At 34.0% G+C, this 22,589-nt stretch overlaps 1 protein-coding gene across 1 annotated transcript in view; it reads right to left on the reverse strand.

Annotated features, from left to right (window-relative positions):
• Nucleotides 1–6,018: 6,018 nt before the first annotated feature.
• LOC126889391 (putative serine protease F56F10.1) overlaps nucleotides 6,019–22,589 on the reverse strand; it is a 90,204-nt gene continuing 73,633 nt past the window's right edge. Inside the window, exons 5-7 of the mRNA XM_050657651.1 lie at nucleotides 13,977–14,429; nucleotides 11,216–11,518; nucleotides 6,019–6,319 (exon numbers count right to left, since the gene is read on the reverse strand). Of these exons, the coding sequence (XP_050513608.1) occupies nucleotides 6,210–6,319; nucleotides 11,216–11,518; nucleotides 13,977–14,429 (866 nt within the window). The 3' untranslated portion in view covers nucleotides 6,019–6,209. The remainder of the gene's footprint in view (nucleotides 6,320–11,215; nucleotides 11,519–13,976; nucleotides 14,430–22,589) is intronic.

Genomic DNA, 22,589 nt, shown 5'->3' on the forward strand with positions numbered 1-22,589 from the left:
CATCTTTTAACGATGTAGATATCTGCCATTTGTCAACCCCCTCCCTTCCAGTACTACAAAGCTTAAATTTTAAATAGAGACACATTAGACAGGTATTTTGCTCGAAAGTTCAGGCATCCATGATTGTTCTTTTCGTATTAACTCGGTTCTTGTGAATATTCTTCTTTCCCATAATCCTTATAGTGCCCTCTAGGGCGTCAAATGCAGCGTTCTGCCTCTTATCAATATCTTCCATCCACTTCTATCGGTGGCCAACAGATGTGCAGATACTATCATGTGCATAAAATCATAATAGGTACTATCGATTTGAAATATTCTGAGATTGTAAATTTTCTTTTTATTTAGATCTTTATACAGGGTGTTTGGTAAAGAATGGGCCATAGCTTAACCTTAGATTCCTGAGGTTAAAATAGGTCGATTTAAGGTAACTTACCTTAGTACAAAACTTGATAATAACCGAAATACAGGGTGACAAAGTTATACTTGTATTTTATTTATTTTTGAATATTTTGTGCTGGTACTATCCACCCTACTAAATTATGTTAAACAAAAGTTTCTGGCTACTACCAGAATCGTACGACGGGGGAACGTGAATGGTTGACCCTTCCCAAATTCTACGCCACTGGCGGAATTGCTACTTTAGTGCAATTTTTTGATTCTCCAATACTTTCTATGTAGATAACATACTCTTCATTCGTAACGATAAAGCCATTAGCATTGTTTATATAGGGAGATAGTTGGTCAGCCCAATAGGTAAATATGTTTGATTCAAATTGAGACAGTCACCAGATGTCCCCACAATTTCTGTCAGGGTCGCAACGTCAATATGCATAGATACCAAGTTGGATACGATCCTATTCATAACATCCCAACTCGCATACCTACATATTAAGAAAAATACATATATATATATATATATATATATATATATATATATATATATATATATATATATATATATATATATATATATATATCTATGTCATTTTCAGGTTGGGCGTAGATTTACGCTCCTGTTATGTCTATGTCTCGGATGTTGTTTTTTGATGGAATGTGTCTAAAGATATTCAACCTCTCATCTTTACCGATGAGCCCACGGAGGTTGAAGAGGGCGAAACACATTTCTAAGAACTGGTGTTTGGATCTTTGATTCTATTCGAAAAATTTTTCCCAGCCAGAAATAGTGGATGTGTGAGTTATTCGTAAGGGGATTTTTCCACATTCTCTATTTCATTTGTTTGATTTCGTACGAGTGGTCGTTAAACCAGTACCTGTGGATCTTTTGATCACTGAGTGTGTTTCAAAGATCTACATCTTTTGTTTTTTCATAAACATTATCTTACTTATTCTAAAGTAATTAGGGAATTAAAACTTGAGACTGTCATTTTCAGGTTGGGCGTAGATTTACGCTCCTGTTATGTCTATGTCTCGGATGTTGTTTTTTGATGGAATGTGTCTAAAGATATTCAACCTCTCATCTTTACCGATGAGCCCACGGAGGTTGAAGAGGGCGAAACACATTTCTAAGAACTGGTGTTTGGATCTTTGATTCTATTCGAAAAATTTTTCCCAGCCAGAAATAGTGGATGTGTGAGTTATTCGTAAGGGGATTTTTCCACATTCTCTATTTCATTTGTTTGATTTCGTACGAGTGGTCGTTAAACCAGTACCTGTGGATCTTTTGATCACTGAGTGTGTTTCAAAGATCTACATCTTTTGTTTTTTCATAAACATTATCTTACTTATTCTAAAGTAATTAGGGAATTAAAACTTGAGACTGTCATTTTCAGGTTGGGCGTAGATTTACGCTCCTGTTATGTCTATGTCTCGGATGTTGTTTTTTGATGGAATGTGTCTAAAGATATTCAACCTCTCATCTTTACCGATGAGCCCACGGAGGTTGAAGAGGGCGAAACACATTTCTAAGAACTGGTGTTTGGATCTTTGATTCTATTCGAAAAATTTTTCCCAGCCAGAAATAGTGGATGTGTGAGTTATTCGTAAGGGGATTTTTCCACATTCTCTATTTCATTTGTTATATATATATATATATATATATATATATATATATATATATATATATATATATATATATATATATATATATTATGGGATTGAAAATTGAGGAGTAGAGATATTAAATGTACGATGAAATCAATATTTCAGAGATTAGAGAAAGTAAAAATACTCCGAACTGCCTGGAATTAACCTAAGGTAATCTTAGTCATAAATAATCTTTTGTATAAGTATAACAAGTGAATAGTGCTGGTACAGTGAATAGAAGTTAACGATGGTTTTTTTCCTATAAGCCATAAAGTGTTCCGTAATCCGGGTTTGCGCCATGAACAGAACAATAAAAATAGTTAATAAGTAAATGGTTTTTTTCGGAATCTGTAAATACCCCATAGAAATTAAGTGTCCTTGTAGAAATAATATGAATTAGGAAATTTTGTAGGTATTTATGATTTTATGTGGGGAGTGGTATGCAAATTTCTGATTGGCCGAGATTTTGGAAAGTGATGAGATGGGTGTGTATACTGAGAGGTTGGATGGATGGAGAGAGGAGAGGAGATAGTCAGTTAGTTCCAGTTTCAGAAAGTGAATGGTCGGTTTTTCGAGGTGGTCTCCCGGGGCAGTAAGTGATAAAGAAAAAGTTGTGAGTTGGTGAAGTAAGTGTGTCCGACGGTAGCTGATCTGGTACCAATTTGTAAGTAAACTTTTCCTAGTTGTATTATCCGGATCGCTGTTTATTTCGGAACGAGAGATTAAGTTTTTGGCGAGAGGAAAGGAGGCTGGCATCATTGGAAAGTGCCAATTACATAGGAGGCGGCTGAGAACTGATAGTTTATTTTGCATAGAACGAGGAATGGGACAACTCAAGGCAGAGGAAGCGTTTCAACGGGAGAAACATTCATAATTAATTTCAATTTGAGAATTTTGGGTCAAATAACATTATATCATATTAGTAACGTATGAATACGTTGTCGATAGTCGAAGGAGATCAAATTTGTTTTCAGAGGGGACGGGAGCTGTGGAGACAATTGGATAATTCATACAGTTTTTCTTTTGGTACAATCGATATACCAAAATTGCATTAGAAAGGACACTGAATATTACTTGATTTGTTTATGTAGGATAATAAGCTCGATTTTAGATTGGAATTGTATTGTATTATACATGCATTATTGAAGGTTCACGTACATAGAACGATTTTGTTTGATAAACATTGTATGTTAATAATCTTTGGAGGTATTTTAATCAGTTTATTTTATTACATGATTTTCATATCATATTATGTTGTTTTATTCCGTTATTCTTTGGACCCAAACCATCAGCTGTAAAGTATAGATATTGAAGCACGAGTAAAACCTGAGATAACAAAATTGAAAGGTGTGATATGAATCATAAATCAAAAATTTAAATAATTTTTATATAATTTTTTTTGTAAAGTTTAAAGTTAAAATTCTTGATATCACATTAATATATATATACAGTATGTCCCTGTAAGTTGTATCCATATGGAAAACTTTTTTATTATTAATTTTACGAAAAAAAGTCATTCTTCATAAAAAGCTCTGCATGGTCCAAAACCTAAGATTCAACCATTAGATATAAAATTTTATGAATATTATACGAGGTATGTCAAAAAGTTTGAATTTCACTCAAGAGTAAAGTAGCTTTATTTTTCACAATATTGAAAATTGATATTATGAAAAGTTGTTTGCAATTAAAAACTATATTTTAATATGCAATTACATCCTTCTAATTGAAAATTTTTTTTTGAAAAATTATGGATAACTAACATTATTTTCAGTTATTTCAGTTCTGATAACTATTTTATTATTAATTTTACGAAAAAAAGTGATTCTTAATAAAAAGTTCTGCATGGTCTGAAACCTAAAATACAACCATCTTATGTCAAATTTTATCAATTTTATACAGGGTATGTCAAAAAATATGAATTTGGCAAGAGTAAAATACCTTTATTTTTCACAATATCGAAAATTGTTATTATGAAAAGTAATTAAGAATTAAAACCATGTTTCAGTATGTAATTACATCCTTCTTATTGAAATATTTTGAACTATAAAGGTACTTTACTTTTGATCTAAATTTATCTTTTTTGACACACCTCGTATAAAATTGACATAAGATGGTTCTATTTTAGGTTTTAGAGTATTTTAGACCATGCAGAACTTTTTATTACGAATCACTTTTTTCGTAAAATTAATAATAAAAGAGTTATTAGAATTAAAATTACTGAAAATAATGTTAGTTATCCATAATTTTTCAAAAAAAATTTTTTTTTTTCAGTTAGAAGGATGTAATTGCATATTAGAATATAGTTTTTAATTTCAAACAACTTTTCATAATAGCAATTTTCAATATTGTGAAAAATAAAGCTACTTTACTCTTGAGTGAAATTCAAACTTTTTGACATACCCCGTATAATATTCATAAAATTTGATATCTGATGGTTGAATCTTAGGTTTTGGACCATGCAGAGCTTTTTATAAATAATAACTTTTTTTCGTAAAATTAATAATAAAAAAGTTTTCCATATGGATACAACTTACAGGGACATACTGTATATATATATATATATATATATATATATATATATATATATATATAATATATATATATATATATATATATATATATATATATATAGAAGAGTATATTTAGAAATTGAATTAATGATGTCATGCTACTATACATTATATATTATAATAGCATGACATCATTAATTCAGTTTCTAAATATTATATTCTTCCATATATATTTATTTTCTTAATATGTATGCGAGTTGGGGTGTTATGAATAGGATCATATCCAACTTGGTATCTATGCATTTTGACGTTACGCAGAAATTGTGAGGACATCTGGTGACTGCCTAAGTTTGAATCAAACAAATTTTCCTATTGGGCTGACCAACTATCCCTATATAAACAATGCCATTAGTTTTCGAGATATTTGAAGCTAAAATCGAAGGAGCATAATACATTAACCAAAATAAGTGTGCCTTTTTTGATTTTTAACTTCAAATATCTCGAAAACTAATGACTTTATCATTACGAATGAAGAGTATATTATTTGCACAGAAACTATTGGAGAATCTAAAAATTATGCTAAAATAGTAGTTTCATCAGTGGCGTAAATTTGGGAACGGTCAACCATTCACTTTCCCCTGTCGTACGCCTCTGGTAGTAGCCAGAAACGATTATTTAACATCATTTAGTAGGATGTACAGTACCTACACTTTCTGCCAAGTATCATAAAGATATGTCAAATAGTTTCTAGTACCGGGCACACATAGTTCTTAAAGTTTTAAATAAAGAATAAATTATTAAAAAAAAAGAATACTTTAAAATAATTTGACATATCCATGTCATACTTGGCAGAAAGTGTAGGCACTGTACACCCTACTAAATTCTGTTAACACTGATTAAACTGCTATTTTAGCATAATTTTTAGATTCTCTAATACTTTCTATGCAAATAATATACTCTTCATTCGTAACGATATACGATATACTCCTTCGTTTTTAGCTTCAAATATCTCGAAAACTAATGGCTTTATCGTTACGAATGAAGAGTATATTATTTACATAGAAAGTATTTGAGAATCAAAAAATTTGACTAAAATAGCAATTCCGCCAGAGGCGTAGAATTTGGGAAGGGTCAACCATTCACGCTACCCCGTCGTACGCCTCTGGTAGTAGCCAGAAACATTTGTTTAACATAATTTAGTAGGGTATACAGAACCAGCACTACTTACCAAATTTTGTGTTGTCAAATGCCTGTCAGGAAATATTCAAAAATTAATAAAATAAAAGTTTAACTTTGACACCCTGTATTTCGGTTATTATCAACTTTTGTACTAAAGTAAGTTAGCTTAAATCTACCTATTTTAACCTCAGAAATCTAAGGTTAAACTATGGACCATTCTTTACCAAACACCCTGTATAATAGGTTTTTGTTTTATATAATCTGTATAAACGCTACAATAAACATATAATATATAAATATCTTTATTAAAAGAAAATTTCTTTTTACAATAAGCTACACTCTTTTAATATCATTTGTTTGTTTAATATCAATGTTTTATACTTATCTCTTTAATACTAATAATGTGTTTTTTTCTTCGAATTAGATTAAAATACAACTTAAATAACTTAAAATACAACTTAACACATTAGAACTAGATTACAAATCTATCCAGCTACCTATTAATTCTTGTATTTGGACTCTAGCTGCCTTTAACTGAGGAGTATCATCATCAGAAGGGTTATACATATTTGCGCAGTGGGCGGCACCTATAAATAAAATACAGTTAATTTAAATAAAAAAAATTAATTAAAATCCTTTATGAAAAGTATATTTATATTAAAAAAACCTTTTGGGTTACATCACAGAACGTTTTCGGAATAATAATTCCATTATCAGTGTTCTTTACAGGTATACATGCTTTCTTCTTCTTCTTCTTAAGGTGCCTATCCCTTCCGGATGTTGGCGATCAGCATGGCTATCCTAACTTTGCTTGCTGCTATTCTGAATTGTCCGGTTGTCGATGTATTAAACCACTTTCTCATGTTTTAAAGCCAAGATATTCTTCTTCTCCCTGGTCCTCTCTTTCCAAATACCTTGCCTTGAAGAATGAGTTGCAACAAGCCATATCTCTGTTCATTTCTCATAACATGGCCAAGATATTCTAGTTTGCGCTTTTTGATTGTGTTAATAATCTCGCATTCCTTGCCTATTCTACGATTCAACATTAGTCACACGATCCACCTACGAAATTCTCAAAATGCGCCTGTAACACCACATCTCTAATGCCTCGAGTTTTCTCAAAGAAGCCTCGGAAAGTGTCCAGGCCTCTACTCCGTATAATAACGTAGAAAATACATAGCATCTGATGATAGAGATTTTGGTAGCAAGAGGTAAATCGTGGCTTCTGAAAAGAGACTTGATCACTATGAACGCTGATCTCGCTTTTCCTATGCGTTGTTTTATTTCACTTGAGTGGTCCCACTGGCTGTTTATGTTGGTACCAAGGTATGTGTAGCTGTCGACCCTGTCAATTAGTTGTTGGTTAACCAAAAGCTGTGTATTTAATATTTCGCGCTTACTGACTACCATGTACTTTGTTTTTTTCGTATTGAGATCAAGTCCATCATATTCTCTACTTATATCTGATATGCGCGACATTATTCTTTGCAAACCATCTAGACTGTCTGCAAAAACTACAGCGTCGTCGGCATATCTAATGTTGTTCAGACGCACTCCATTGACTCATACGCCTTCCTGTAGTTCTCCCAGCGCTTGCTCGAAGATATATTCAGAGTATATATTAAACAGCACCGGGGACAGGATGCATCCTTGCCTCACTCCTCTATCTATGGAAACTGCCTCTGTCAATTCGTCATCAACTTTAATATTGGCAGTTTGGTTGTAATACAAATTATATATAATTCTCAAGTCTCTATCATCTACTCCCGCTTCTTTCAAGATGTTTATGAGTTTATCATGTTGTACTCTATCAAACGCCTTTTTGTAGTCGATAAAACAAATATACACGTCACAGTCAACATCCCTGCACCTTTGCATAAGCACTTGGACAGCGAATAGAGCCTCTCGGGTGCCTAAGGCATCGCGGAATCCAAACTGCGTCCACGATACCTGTTCTTTGCAGCATACATGCTTTGAGCCACCAACATATCTGAGTGAAAAGCCTTTAAATGTTATGAAGTTACATTTTTGTATAAAATAACATGTGATGTTTCAACTTTTCCTTGATTTTACATCCTAGCAACGTAGAACTTAACTAACTCAACTAACTTAAGAGCGAAAAGCAGACAAGATATGTAGAAATAAAAAGAGCCTATGAAAATAGACAAATAGAAAAAATGGAAGAAAATTTCAAAAACAACAAAATTACTAGGGCAGTCCGATAAGTACTTAACCTCTCCGCCCGATGACGCCACTATCGCAAATGAAGTGTACTGTCATTTAATGCGTTTTCGTAGACGGCTAATGTCAAAATTTCAGGCAAATTGAAATTATAGTATTGTTGTGATTGCGTGTGAAAGTCAGCGTGTCCGCGGATTTTAATAAAATGTAAAAAGAGCAATATCGGTCGGTGATTAGATTTTTGTTTTTGGAACGGAAATCACGCAGCTAAATCAAAGAGCGCTTATATGTTGTGTACGGTGACTCTTCTCCTTCGATGGCAACTGTCAAAAATTGGTTTAATGAGTTTCAACGTGGACGAACATCGGTTTTTGATGAGCCACGCGTAGGAGCCCCGAAAATGGCTACCACGGAGAATAACGTGACAAAAATCCACGATCTTGTATTGGCAGACCGCCGACTGAATGTGCGCGAGATAGCTGACACAGTAGGCATCTCAAAAGACCGCGTAGGTCATATCCTGCATACAATTTTGGGCATGAGAAAGCTGTCGGCGCGAAGGGTGCCGCGTTTGCTCACTTCAGACAATAAGCTCAACGGTGAAACCACTTTAGAGCAGTGTTTGACGCTATTTAAGTGTGATCCAAAGGAGTTTTTACGTCGTTTCATAACCGTCGACGAAACATGGATTCACTGGTATACACCAGAAACCAAGGAATAGTCGAAAAAGTGGAGAACACCTAGCGAACGTGCTCCGAAGAAGGCGAAGACTGTCCAATCGGCCGGCAAGGTGATGGCCAGCATTTTCTGGGATCCACAAGGTGTGATCTACATCGACTACTTGGAGAAGGGCAAAAAGATCACAGGGCCCTATTACGCCGAATTATTGGGCCGATTCGACGCCTAATTGAAGAAAAAACGACCCCATTGGGCAAAGAAAAAAGTGCTCTTCCACCATGACAACGCACCGGCTCACACCTCCGCCGTCGCCATGGCCAAATTGGTCGAATTGGGCTACGAACTGTTGTCACATCCACCGTATTCTCCAGATTTGGCCCCGTGCGACTACTATGTGTTTCCAAACTTGAAAAAGACACTCGCTGGGCAGAAATTTAAGTCGAATGAGGAGGTTATCGCCGCCACGGAAGCCTATTTTGCAGACCTCGAGAAAACGTATTTTTCAGACGGGTTTAAGAAGTTGGAGCATCGCTGGGTCAAGTGTATCGAGCTAAAAGGAGACTATGTAGAGAAATAAATTGGCACTTTTCCAAAATTTTCCTTTTTCTTTTGTAGGCTAAGTACTTATCGGACTGCCCACGTAGAGGGGCTTACGAATACCTAAAAAAGATAAAAACTGGGTATAAACCTCAAACAAGTCTATGTAAAGATGAAAGTGGGCAAATAATCAGTGACCAACAGAAAGTCATAGGAACCTCGAAGCATTATTTTCAGACCCTACTTGGGACACAAGTATACATGGAAGATGAAATGGGTACGAACTACATAGAAGAGAATGAAGCAGAGAATGGAGTAGAAGCTCCAACCATAGAGGAAGTTCTCGAAGATATTAAGGCCCAGAAAAACAATAAAGCCCCGGGAGTTGACCAAATACCAGCAGAAAGGTAGGTGGCGACCACCTAGCAAGTCACATCCACGCGCTCATCAAAGACATATGGCAAGAAGAGAAAATACCCGACGACTGGAAGAAAAGTATAGTATGCTTGATATATAAAAAGGAGACAAACTCCAGTGCAAAAACTACCGTGGAATTTCTCTACTATGTACAGCATATAAAGTCCTCAAGTATATTATAAAGCAGCGGCTTTAACCACTAGAATATTATTGGATAGTATCAGACGGGCTTCCGAGGGGGAAGATCGACACTGGTTCAAATATTTACAGTCAAACAGATCTTGAGCAAATCATGGGAACACGACATTGATGTCCACACCGTGTTTGTAGACTTCAAACAGGCATACGACTCAGTCCAAAGGAACAAACTCTACAATATATTGCTAATTAGAGCTAATATACAAGCTAATTAGACTCATTAAAGCCACAATGGATGAAACTCAGGCATGTGTACGAATATAAAACCACCGGACAGACTTTTTCAAAATTTCGCAGGGACTAAAGCAGGGAGATGGGCTGGTACCAACTTTGTTTAACCTGGCACTGGAGTATGCGGTTAGACAAATACTACAGTATTGTTGTTTTTAATGCTAAAACCTGAGTCAGTGGAGTTTAACAGCTGGGATAGGGGGTGCATAGCTAAACAAAACCATAATGGATTCAGCGAGTCTCCTTGAAACAGGCCCCGGTTGATTGCGATATTTTCCGTTTGGATATTGTTTTAACCAGGCATTTGGAGGTGAATTTTAGTCTTCCAACCGGTCATTATATGCCTTAAAAAGGTCACTGTGTTATTATCGACTTAATATAATATTCTTAATATAGATATCTATAAGCCATTCATGTGGTACTGAATCAAAGGCCTTTTTGTAGTCACTAAAGGCAGAGAGGTTCCTTTTTTTGGTGAATGCCTGATTAGAAATAACTGAGGCGATGATAAGTTGTTCTTTGCAACCCATGGAACCCTTACCGCATCCTTTCTGTTGAGACTCTATGTATGATAGTGTTTAGAGCGCAGTGTTGGTAGATACGCCGGGCTACACAGGATGTGACCAATTTATACAAGTTGGACTGCGGATTAGAAATAACATGATTAATTAGTGTTGATAAGCATTCATGAACACTCCAAAACTTCTTAAGCCTGAAGTTTTGAACTCCGTCTGGTCCAGGAGATTTCCAGTTATGAAGCTCTTTGATGATATTTGAGACTTCTTCAGTCGTAAATGGTTCGTAGTGACCTTCTGCAGTGGAATTGAGTTTTCGATAGAACGCCTTCTCAGAATTCTCAAAAAGTGCATTGTCACATTATCCGTTATTACTAACTTTGTATTACTTCCTTAGACGTCCTGAATAAACGGAGAGTTTTTATTTTAATGTATCCAGACACTGTGGGCTGTGATATTTTCTGGATCATATTTATTGGTATAGTACTATTTGTATTATATTATTATTGTTATTATTTATACTGATTTTGCCAGTGGGTAAAATCTTTCTTGTCCTTAGTCAATGTAATTACTTTTGTTTATTGTTGACACTCAACAGATTGCAAAATAAATTTAAATAAAAAAAAAAAAAATTATTTATATAACTAAAAGTTGTTAACTGGTTGACTTTCAAGACCTTTTTATATATAACCTTATTGTGGTTTTCTATATTTTCTGTTTACTTACCTTTAATAAGAATAGCAGGAGCTTTATCATTTAAGGTTGTTGTAACTCCCAAAACATGCCATGGATCCAATGATCCCTGAACGAATACAACGTTAGAAACTTCAATGTCTAAACCACCGTAAAGAACGTTCGTCCTTTCTATAGCATGATTTAGAAACGTTTCATTGTATGAAGATCCGAAAATATCTTGGCATTGCTGAATGGAGAAACTAAGTGGAAATCGGGTGCCAAATATATGAGGTTTGTAGGAGGAAGTTTGATAATAACCAAATTCTGTACAGGTTTGATATGTCCATTGACGACCTACAAAATGTATTAAAATATTTAAAACCCATTTTAAAAAATTACGTAACTAAACAAAGTCCTTTTAATAAAATATAATAATTTTTATAATTATATCAAACTGTTTTTGTTATGGGGTATTTCCTCCTTCATGGACATTTAAGGAATGCCTTATATTTAGTTACAATTGTACAGAAATATCTGAAACCGCGAAGGTCACTCAGGTAGAAAATCAAGGAGAGGAGACTTCAGTTGAACGCGTTGGTGCAAAGAGTAAACATACATTTAAAATGCTTCTTGTTATGGTCTATAGTCTATAGTGTGTTAGCGAATTATCTTAATAGTCGAAGCAAGAAAGCACTGAACCTCCGAAAAAAAAACGACAAGACGGATCTTAATAATTCTTTTTGCATTCGATTCGTGAATGCGCCAGGAAACTTTGTGACCCCGAGTCATGATATAATATTGAAAAACTGCATACAAAAAATGCATTTTTTAAAATGCATCTCAAACAGACAATAAAAAAAATTCGGAACTCGTCAATTATCGGCGAAAATGAGTTCAATTTTGTTACTCGGGGGTTTTTGGGGTCGCTGAAAACGAATATGACGTCGAAAGTGATCTCCGGAGTACCTGGTGCCAGGGTACCTACTGTTTACCTCGTCTTATGGAATTTTCGGCAAATTCATTAAAAATTAGGGGGTCATTACTCGGGTGTTTTTGGGGCCGCTAACAACGAATATAACATCGGAAGTGATTTCCGGAGTACCTGGTGACCAGGGTACCTATTGTTTACCTCGTCTTGTAGAGTTTTCGGTAAAAAATGTATTAAAAAATTAGTCAAAAATAATTACTCGGGGGTTTTTGGGGTCGCTAACGACAAATATGACATAGGAAGTGATCTCCGGAATCCTATGAGCACCAGGGCAACTACTTCTTCTGGAGTTTTCGGCAAATTCATTAAAAAATTAGCCAAAAATCATTACTTTGGGAGGTTTTTGGGTCGCTGACGACGAATATGACATCGGAAGTGAGCTGCGGAGTACCTGGTGCCCAGGGTACCTACTGTTTATCTCGTGACTAATGATTTTTGACTAATACGTGACTGTACCCACCAAATGTAGCGATTTTAGACTAATCAGTTTGATGAGTCACACACTCAAGATACTTTTACGTATTATACAAAACTGAGTATTCGTTCTATGCGAAACTAGAATGGGTAATAAGCAATTTGGATTTAGAAATGGTCTACGAACTAGAGAAGCACTATTTTGTATGCGCGTTCTCTTACATAAAAGTTGTGTTCCGAAAGAACGTTTATGTTTGTTTCATCGACTTAGAGAAGGCATTCGACCGAGTACAACATGATACACTTTTCGATTGCCTGCAGGCAGCAGGACTTGACCACTACAATATAAGACTCCTGAAATACTTATATTACAATCAAATAGCCTCTATCCAAATTGGAGACAGTCGTACTGAAAAACTACCGATAAAACGTGGAGTACGACAAGGTTGTGTTTTATCACCCACCCTTTTTAATCTGTACTCTGAAGAAATCTTTAGGGAGGCTTTGGATTACAGACAAGAGGGAGTAAGGCTAGGCGGAGAAGTAATCAACAATATTAGATACGCTGACGATACAGCCATTCTTGCTGAAAATTTACAAGATCTTCAGACACTACTAAATCTAGTCAGTGAAGCAAGTTATCGGAGAGGCCTTAAAATCAACATTTCAAAAACAAAGTGGATGGTAGTTGGAAAGATTAATATAGATCAAGGTCACCTTGATGGAGAGGAGTTAGGTGAATCATTTCAAGTACCGTGGCAGCTGGTTAAATGTAAATTGTGACTCTGATGAAGAGATGAGATAATAACTAGGATCGAAATATCACGGAAGGCTTTTATGACCTGGAAACCAGTTTTATGTAACAGAAACCTGTCGATGAATATTCGAAAGAAGGTCCTGAAATGTTATGTGTGAAAACCACAATACTAAACAAAATAGAAGCATTCGAATTGTGGTGCTATCGACGAATCCTAAAGATATCGTGGATTTCGCACACTTCCAATGAAGATGTTCTTCAAATGATGAATTCAGAACGTCTGCTCATAAGCATCATAAAGAGGAGAAACAGAATACTTCGGCCATATAATTCGAGGACCTAAATACCATCTGCTTTGCCTTATAATACAAGGAAAAGTGGAGGGAAAGAGATGGATTGGTCGAAAGAAACTTTCATGGCTGCGTAATATTAGACAATGTTGTGGCTGCACAGTGGAAGAATTATTTCGAGCAGCAGCCGATAGAGAGAGGTTTCAGGAAATTGTAAACATGATGACGGCCAACGTCTGAATACAGACAAGGCACCTAAAGAAGAAGATATTTCAATAAGCTTCGTGAAGTATTATTCTCTAGGACTTTACGGTAGACGCACATTTATAGACCTAACAAATAATTAATTTAAAAAAGTCTTACTTCCCTCAGCAGCATCGCCGTCCCAACTAACATCCTTCATCATGTCGATCAGCTTATTATAACTGTAATCCAAACACTTCTCACCATCCACGTCAAGAATCAAATTATTAACAGCTGCCAAGCGATTGATTTCAGGCCCGATAGATTCATCCAACAGAATGTCACACAAGCGATCGACGGTGAGGTTTCTCTTTTTAGTTGCTTCCCTGTTATCTTTATTGTATTGAACCACCCCAGCAAAATTATCAGCTAAGCTCATGAAGAAGTTGGACACGTCTAAAGAATTATGAACGTTCTCTGTTATATCCTCACACAAATTGAATAGTTGGTTAAGATTTTTTTGACCAACTGCAGTGTGCAAAAGAGCTTCAACTTGGGCAGTACTTTGTTTCACAATATTTGGACATTTTTCGTTGCTGGCTCGTAAAGAATCTGCTACCACCTTAAAATATTCTGAAATAACAAGAATTATATTATAAATGCATTATAAAAGTATTATAATCACTAAATAAATAATTAAAATCCTATATTAACATTTTGAGCCATCCAGGTATGAAACTAAAGATAGAAAACGTAGAACGATTTCAAAAATTTGTGTGATGATTATTTTTCACACAAAATAAAAATGCGCAAACCTTAGCAGAAGAATAGTCCTATCCAATACGGCATACTTTGCTATGAACCAGATATTGAAATCAAGAGACGTATGACATTTTTGGAAGAATGATACTAAAACGAGTATTAGGCACTATAAACGAGAACAATACTTATAGGTCAGGAAATGAAGCTGAAAGAATGGCAAAACCTAGCAATTTTTTCGTCCAGCATCGATTTGTACAAAAATTTGGGATTAGGCTCATTTCACCCTCTAGTTTATGTTCTATATTAAGCCGTTGTTCGCTTTTATTTTAAAGGTGAAAACTACCCCTAATTATAAAAAAATAAAAAGGTAAAAATTTTACTATGGTCAACATGTGGTTTCTATTAGTTAACTAATGATTGTTTTATGCTTTAGGACAGAGGTCGGCAACGCGGCGCCCGCGGGCTCCACTGCGCCCTTCAATAAATTTTAATGCGCCCTTAAACTATTGTAAATTAGGCAAGAAATTCAAAACGTATATTTTTTATACGTTTATATTAATATATTTGTTAGGTAAAAAAATAGTTGGCGCCCGCCATGAACTTTTAAATTAGTATTTCACTCTTTACATTAAAAATGTTGCCGACCTCTGCTTTAGGATATAATATCATAATATCTCAACCCTTAAAACCATCCTTGTTGGAGTTATATATAAAAAATTTATTTATCTTTAAAGAATGATTTCGGCTTACATCGATTTGCATTAAAATTTGGGATTAGGACCATCTTACCCTGTACTTCATATTCTAAGTATACCATGCTTAAGAGCGTTGATTATTTTTAGGGGTGTAAACTACTTCTTATTGTCAAAAAATTTATAAAAACATTGTAAACTTTAATAGGTATGGGTAATATTTGGGTTTGATTGGTTAAATAATGATTGTTTTATGCTTTATGATATAATATCATAATATTTCAACCCTTAAAAACCACCCTTAATAATGTAAGGGTTTATCAACATGCAAAATTGAGATCAACACATATTCATTTAATTCTTAAATGTACTAGAAACGAAAACCAAAACATACACATTTGTTTACATTTTTACTGGGTCACCTAGTTTTGTTAGAAGCACCAGTCGACGATATTGCATAGTCAACTAATTCATATTTTTGTATGTCATGGCCACGCTGAGTCGACAATATAAACAAACTAGATATTATAAGTTTGTTTATATAAACACGAAGGTATGGTGATTCATTCTAATTCATTCATATTAAAAAAAAGAACATTCTTAATCCAGATGCTCTAGCAGATGGTTTTACCGCGAGCACATCAACTATTTACTGTGGTCTTTATAGTTGGTAATAAATAAGCAGTTATACATATTGTTTAATTCAGCAACCCCTATTGGTAGGGGTAACTACCCCCAACTACCCTAAGATGTTTCCCGAGGGTGCATACCCGCATAATAACATTGCAAGTTTTATAAGTAATTTAATAAATCTATACAAAATAAATAGGCATACGTACAAAAGCATTTATTTACACAAAAATACGAATTTACAAATACAAATAAAAATACAAATAGTTTTTTAGTCATCTTCATCGAAATAGATATCAGGTTCTGTGGTATTATATACATTGAAAATGTATATAACACTTGTGACACTCACAAGTTGGCTATTCTGATTTTTCGAAAAAAAAATTCCTTTTATAAACATAGCTCCTTTATTTTTGGCGATAAAAAGTTTTTTCACTAATGATTTTGTAGGGTTTTTAGAAGGGCTATAAGACTATGTAAATTAAACTCCGTAAGAACCCTTAGTTTTTAAGTGGGGTGAGCTTAAAGGGCTCGAATAAGGGGGTGTTTGCTCGTAAATAGAGGTTTTAGCAATATTCACAGCTATACCTCGCTAATTGTTCACTATAAAGAAAATCTGTGTACAGGGAAATTTTAGTAATTAAAAAAGCTACAATTTAGTATTTTATCATTTTTGTCGTATCTCCAGTATTTTCGGAGATATTTTGAAGAAAATGGTGAAAAATACGAAATTGCAAAAAATCAGTTTATCTTTAAACTCCAAATTTTCTAAAATTAGGCCTTTTAAATAGGTCAAACTTCGTGAGTGTATTGATAGTACATGTATAAAAGGAATTACAGAAGGGTGAATATCAATTTTATTTAGGAGAATAGTTAGGGGGTCGTTTTCACTGATTTTTTCGTAGAAAAAAGTAAGTACCGACCTTATTTTGATCATAAGTCGCTCAATTTTTATGCTACAAACTTTTTATTTATTTAATTTTAAAAGGTCTAATTGTATGCTTGAAAAAAGATTTTGTAAGTTTTTCTCGAAAAATACAAAGTTTTCCCGTTATTTTACTTTGGATATAATGATGCATTTGACGCAAAAGCTAACCTTTAGCATGCCGTATCTCGGTTTATATTGGTCGTAGAAAAATTATAAAAAAAGGAGTTTGTTTGTGTTTCTTAAAGATACAATTTTGATATCTACAGTTTTTTTTTATTAAATGCATATTTTTTGAGTTGTTACATTCAACCACGAATAACTCGAAAAATATTATTATTACGAAGAAAACGTAAAGAACATTTTTTTCTTAGAATTACTTTTTATATCGATTTCCATGGTTAAAATGTAATGAAAAATTCCTACCCCCGAGATAGGGTGGCAACCACCCCCAAAGTTTTAGCGTACAGCGGCATGATATAGAAAATGATCCTTGGGCTATTCCCTACCTTCTGTAAAAATTTCAAGTAAATCCATGTTGGAGAAAAAAATTGCGAGCCAAAATGCTTCATTTTCTGGCCTATTAGCTAATCGGATGCAATTATTTCATTTATTTATTTATTTATTTATTTACTGGCAAGCCCAATTCTATAAAAATAAAGATTGATTATAAATAAAGTATTACATAAATACATACTATGCAGGCGAAAACAATAGCATAATAGTGGAGTCACTGAAGGTGGATATGAGCTATTACCTCCGATTTCGTTGAACCTCCATCGAATTGCATGAAAATTGGTGAGTGGTTAGAGGATATCTCAAGGAACAAAGGTGACATGGTGCCAACTTGCGCTTTTACCCTGAGGGTGGATGCCACCCCTTCTCGGGGGTGAAAATTATTTTATTAAAAATAATTCCACAATTCGATAGGGGGACAAATTTTAAGCAAAATTTGTTATATAAAGTTATTAAAATAAATCAAAACTTTTTGAGTTATTAAAGATCAAAGATTTTAATTTTTCTTGAGAAAAATGCATGTTTTTAACCAATTTTTCATCAATAACTCAAAAAGTGTAAGTTTTCACAAAAAAGTTAATATTATCAAAATCGAAGCTAATAAAAAATGAAATAAACCCCTTACTACAAAAACCTTTTAATGTTAACTAAAAGTGAGTTATAGGTAATTGAATGTATATTTTTTTTTGGCGAGTAAAAAACTCTTAAGTATTCAAGCTGAAATAACGGGAAATTGGTGCATTTTATAACATAAACTTATTAAACATTTGTCAAAGTACTTAAAAATATCTAATAAATGAGCCCCCCAACATGTTGATAGCGTTAAAATTTATGTTACATTTTTTCAAAATTTATCTTTTAAAAATTTTTCCAAAAAATGTTATTGTTTTTTTTTAATAACTCCGTTCGTGTTTACGATATCAGGTTCATCTAAAAACTGTTTGAAAGTTAATTCCAAGTGCTATTTAAGCACGTTGAACCTAATCTTTTAAACCCCTTACTTTTTTAAAAATAAAAGTTAAATGAACCCGGTTGCATGGTTCACTTAGCAAAATTTTAGATTTGAACGTTTCTATCTCGGATATTTTTTACCCTATAGAAATAGTAAAAGAGATAAAATATTTGGCACAGAAAAAACTAAAATTTGGTTATATATAATTTTTTACGTATATTGAGTATTTTTGGAGTTATTATCAAAAGAATATGAGAATTACAATAATTTTAAAAATTATGATTTTTTTAAATTATATCTTTTTTTCAAAAATGTGCATTCTAAACCAATCAAAATTATCTAAAACATTACTAATGCTAATATAAAGAAGTTCTTGTAAGGATTACTATAAATTTTAATTTTTGTGGAAATGGCGTATGTTTTATTTTTCACTTTTTCCTAAGAAATTCGAAACGGTTCTTTTATTTTTATTATAACTTGCTTAACTTTGACGCTATTACCTTGTTCTGAAGCTCATTTGATAGGTATTCCGAAGTACTTTGGCAAATGTTTAGCAGGAATATTTTATACATTGCATCGTTTTCCCGTTATTTAAGCTTGAATACTTAGATTTCAGTACTCGTCGAAAAAAATACACATTCAATTGCCAATAACTTACTTTGAACTATCATTAGTTTAGTTCTTTATGTGCGGAATGTATTCAATTATTTATTATCTTCAATTTCAGTAATAATACTTTTTTTGTAAAAGCTTATAGATTTTGATTTATACGTGAAAAACCGATTTAAAACATGCATTTTTTACGAAAAAATAAAATCTTTGGTCTTTAATAACTCAAAAAGTGTTGATTTATTTTAATAACTTTATATAACAAATTTTGCTTATAATTTGTCCCTCTATCGACTTATGGTATTATTTTTAAAATAATTTTCAGCCCCGAGAAGGGGTGGCATCCACCCCCAAGGTAAAAGCGCAAGTTAACATCATGTCACCTTTGTTCCTTGAGGTATCCTCTAATTACTCACCAATTTTCATGAAAATCGATAAAGGTTCAACGAAATCGGAGGTGAAAACCTTCAGTGACTGCACTATAATAGAATATAGAAAACAAGTATGTATATAGAAATATAGAAATATATAGAATATAGAAATAAATAATAGAAAACAATAACATAGACACAAATTAACAAATTACAGACGTTTCATTCAAATATTAAACTCCTGTAAATTGCTTTTAAAACGACTGATGGAGTTGTCAAACGGTTGTTAATTCAATCAAATTGTGTTTTGACTAGGAAAGTTTTGGGGTAGTTCTGATTTCCTTCATTAAATATTTATTTTGGGCTGCTGAATCCAAATATGAGGTTTGCGGACAAAATTTAGTGACGGAACTTTGAGTAAATTGCGAAGAAAGCGAAACATTACTGCTTTTTCCCGCTCTTTTGCCTAAATCTCGAAAACTATTAACTTTTAGTAAATGGTATCTTAACAGAAATTAAAGTACTTATAATTCTCTACAAACATCACTATTTAGGTACTTTTTTTTCAGACGAACTTTTCGGTCTAAAGTGCAAGTTGAAAATTGCCAATTTTTATCGGTCTCTGCAAAAGCCACTTTTTACATTTCAAAACTTTATTTTTTAGTGTGTGTAGTCCTAACATAAAAAATGTATTTTTTCTGAAACCAGGAAAACGAAAGGTTTCGCAAAACTTCTACAACCCTCATTTGGCTGCTGAAAAAATCCTAATGGACCATATTTTATTCCTACATGCGATGAGTGGTTGTGATACTACTTCTGCATTGTTTAATCAGGGGAAATTGACATTTTTGTTCTTCAAGTCCTGCAGAAGAACACAAACTTACAACCAACTATTGAGGCTTTTAAAGACCCTACTTCACATCAGGATGAGGTTGCCACAGCAGGAAACCTGTTTCTCATGGTTCTAAATGGAAGAAAAAAAGAGACAAGTCTGGACGATTTGAGATACAGACAATACGTATCTTCATCATACAAAATAAGACGAACATTGCCTCATTACTTCTTCTTCTTCATGTACCATGTCTTTTCAGAACATTGGTTACCATCATAGCTATCTTAATTTTATTCACTGCCACCCCAAATAGCATGCTTGTATCAACTCCATACCAATCTCACAAGTTCTTCAACCAAGAGGTTCTTCTTCGTCCTGGACCGCGTTTGCCTGCTATTTTTCCTTGCATAATATTTTGTAGCAACCTATATTTGGGACATCTTATTACATGTCCGAAGTACTCCAGCTTTCTCTGCTTGATGCTTTTTATGATCTCAGTAGTCTTGCTGAGACGTTCTAGTATTGTGGAGTTTCGAATCTTCTTCACCCAAGATACTTTTAAAATTCTTCTATAGCACCACATTTCGAAAGCCTCAAGGCGATTTAGATCGATTTTATTCACAGTCCAGGACTCGACACCATAAAGGAAGACCGAGAACACGTAGCAGAGAAGTAGGCGGATCCTCAATGGCAATTTTAGGTCTCTGTTACATAACACCTAGTACATCCTTTTAAAAGCTGCTCTAGCCTGCTCTATCCTAGCTCTAACTTCGCCGTGACTTTCTGCGTTACAATTTAGTTGCTGTCCAAGGTAAACGATTTTATCAACTTGCTCAAGTTTGGTATTATTTACATATATAGACGGTTTTATATGCTACTGTTTACTTCAGTATGTTCAGATCCAGACCTGCCTCCCTACAACTCTCAACGACACTATCAAGTGGTGTTTGCAGATCTTCTTGACTAGAAGCTAGGAGTACTGTATCGTCCGCATATCGCAAATTATTGATGACTTCACCGTTCACAAGTATTCCTTCTTGTTTTTCAGAAAGAGTTTTTCTGAAAATTCTTTCGGAGTAAACGTTGAAAAGCAGTGGTGACAAGAGGCATCCCTGCCGTACTCCTCTTTTAATATTAAGAGCCTGTGATTCCACACCATCTACTAAAACTGATGTTGTTTGATTCCAATATAAATTTGCAATTATTCGAACATCTCTGCCATCCAAGCCTATGTCTTTTAGAGCTTCGATCAATATAGAGTGCTTAACACGGTCAAATGCCTTTTGGAAGTCAATAAAACAACAGTATATGTTTACAGATATATCTCGACATCTTTGAGCAAGTACGTTCATTTCAAACAATGCCTCTCTCGTTCCAAACCCGTTACGGAAACCAAATTGTGTCATCCAGGTATTCCTCGCATTTATTGTAGATACGGATACGACCATGTATTACCTTCAGAAAAATTTTCAATAAATGGTTTAACAAACTGATGGTTCTATAATCAGCACAGGTTTTTGCTGTTGTCTTCTTAGGTAGAGCTATAAACAATGAATTAGACCAGCCATTAGGAAGTTGTCCGCTGGTATAAATGGTATTGAAAAACGAAGTTATAGCCTCTAAAATATTGCTATAATTTATAAGCTTGTATATATCAGTTGGAATTACATCAGGACCAGTCGCTCTGCCATCTTTTGATGATTGTATGGCTTTTATTACCTCAGAGCGTCTTATTAGGGCTCGTCGCAGTTAGTAATATCGGGTGGTGAACTACTCCTATCGTCTTTGAATAGGTTCGTAACGTAATTTTCCCATTCTTTAAGTTTGTCCTCTACTTCAAATATTAGTTTACCATGTTCATCTTGTAGCAATGCAGTTTGTTTCTTATTGAAGATACCAGCCGCTTCTTTCACTTTTTTATACATGTTAAACGTGTCATATTTGTTTTCAAGTTCTTCAATGTCTTACACTGTTTGGCTAGATGTTGACTCTTTGCTTCTCGTATTTTACGTCGAATTTCTTTTTGTATGCTGTTATAAAGTGTTTCGTTGTTTTTCGCTAATCGCCGTTGTTCCATCAAATCCAATATGTCTTCTGTCATCCAAGCCTGGTTTTTTAGCTTTGACCTGCCTTGTAAATTTCTCACACAGATTTCTTTTACTGTTGTTACGATTTTTAAGCCCTCATCGACATTCTCACCGATATTTTCCCAAATTAAATTTTCGTTCAGTTGTCTTTGAACTGATTCCTTAACTTTCTCGTTTTGTAATTGGGCTGTATCGATATTTTTGCGAGACTTCTTTTTGATCACCTTTTTTAATTTTAATTGGGTTACAGCTACTATGGGATTGTGATCAGACCCAATGTCAGCACCTGGATAAGTTTTAACTGATTTGATGCAGTTTCTAAATCGATTTTTTATTAGAATGAAGTCGATTTGGTTCCTAATAATTTTGTCCTCTGATTCTGCATTTGACTTCCAGGTGTAGAGTCTTCTCGGTGGT

This window comes from Diabrotica virgifera, chromosome 8, assembly GCF_917563875.1.
Source record: "Diabrotica virgifera virgifera chromosome 8, PGI_DIABVI_V3a".
Classification (NCBI taxonomy): domain Eukaryota; kingdom Metazoa; phylum Arthropoda; class Insecta; order Coleoptera; family Chrysomelidae; genus Diabrotica; species Diabrotica virgifera.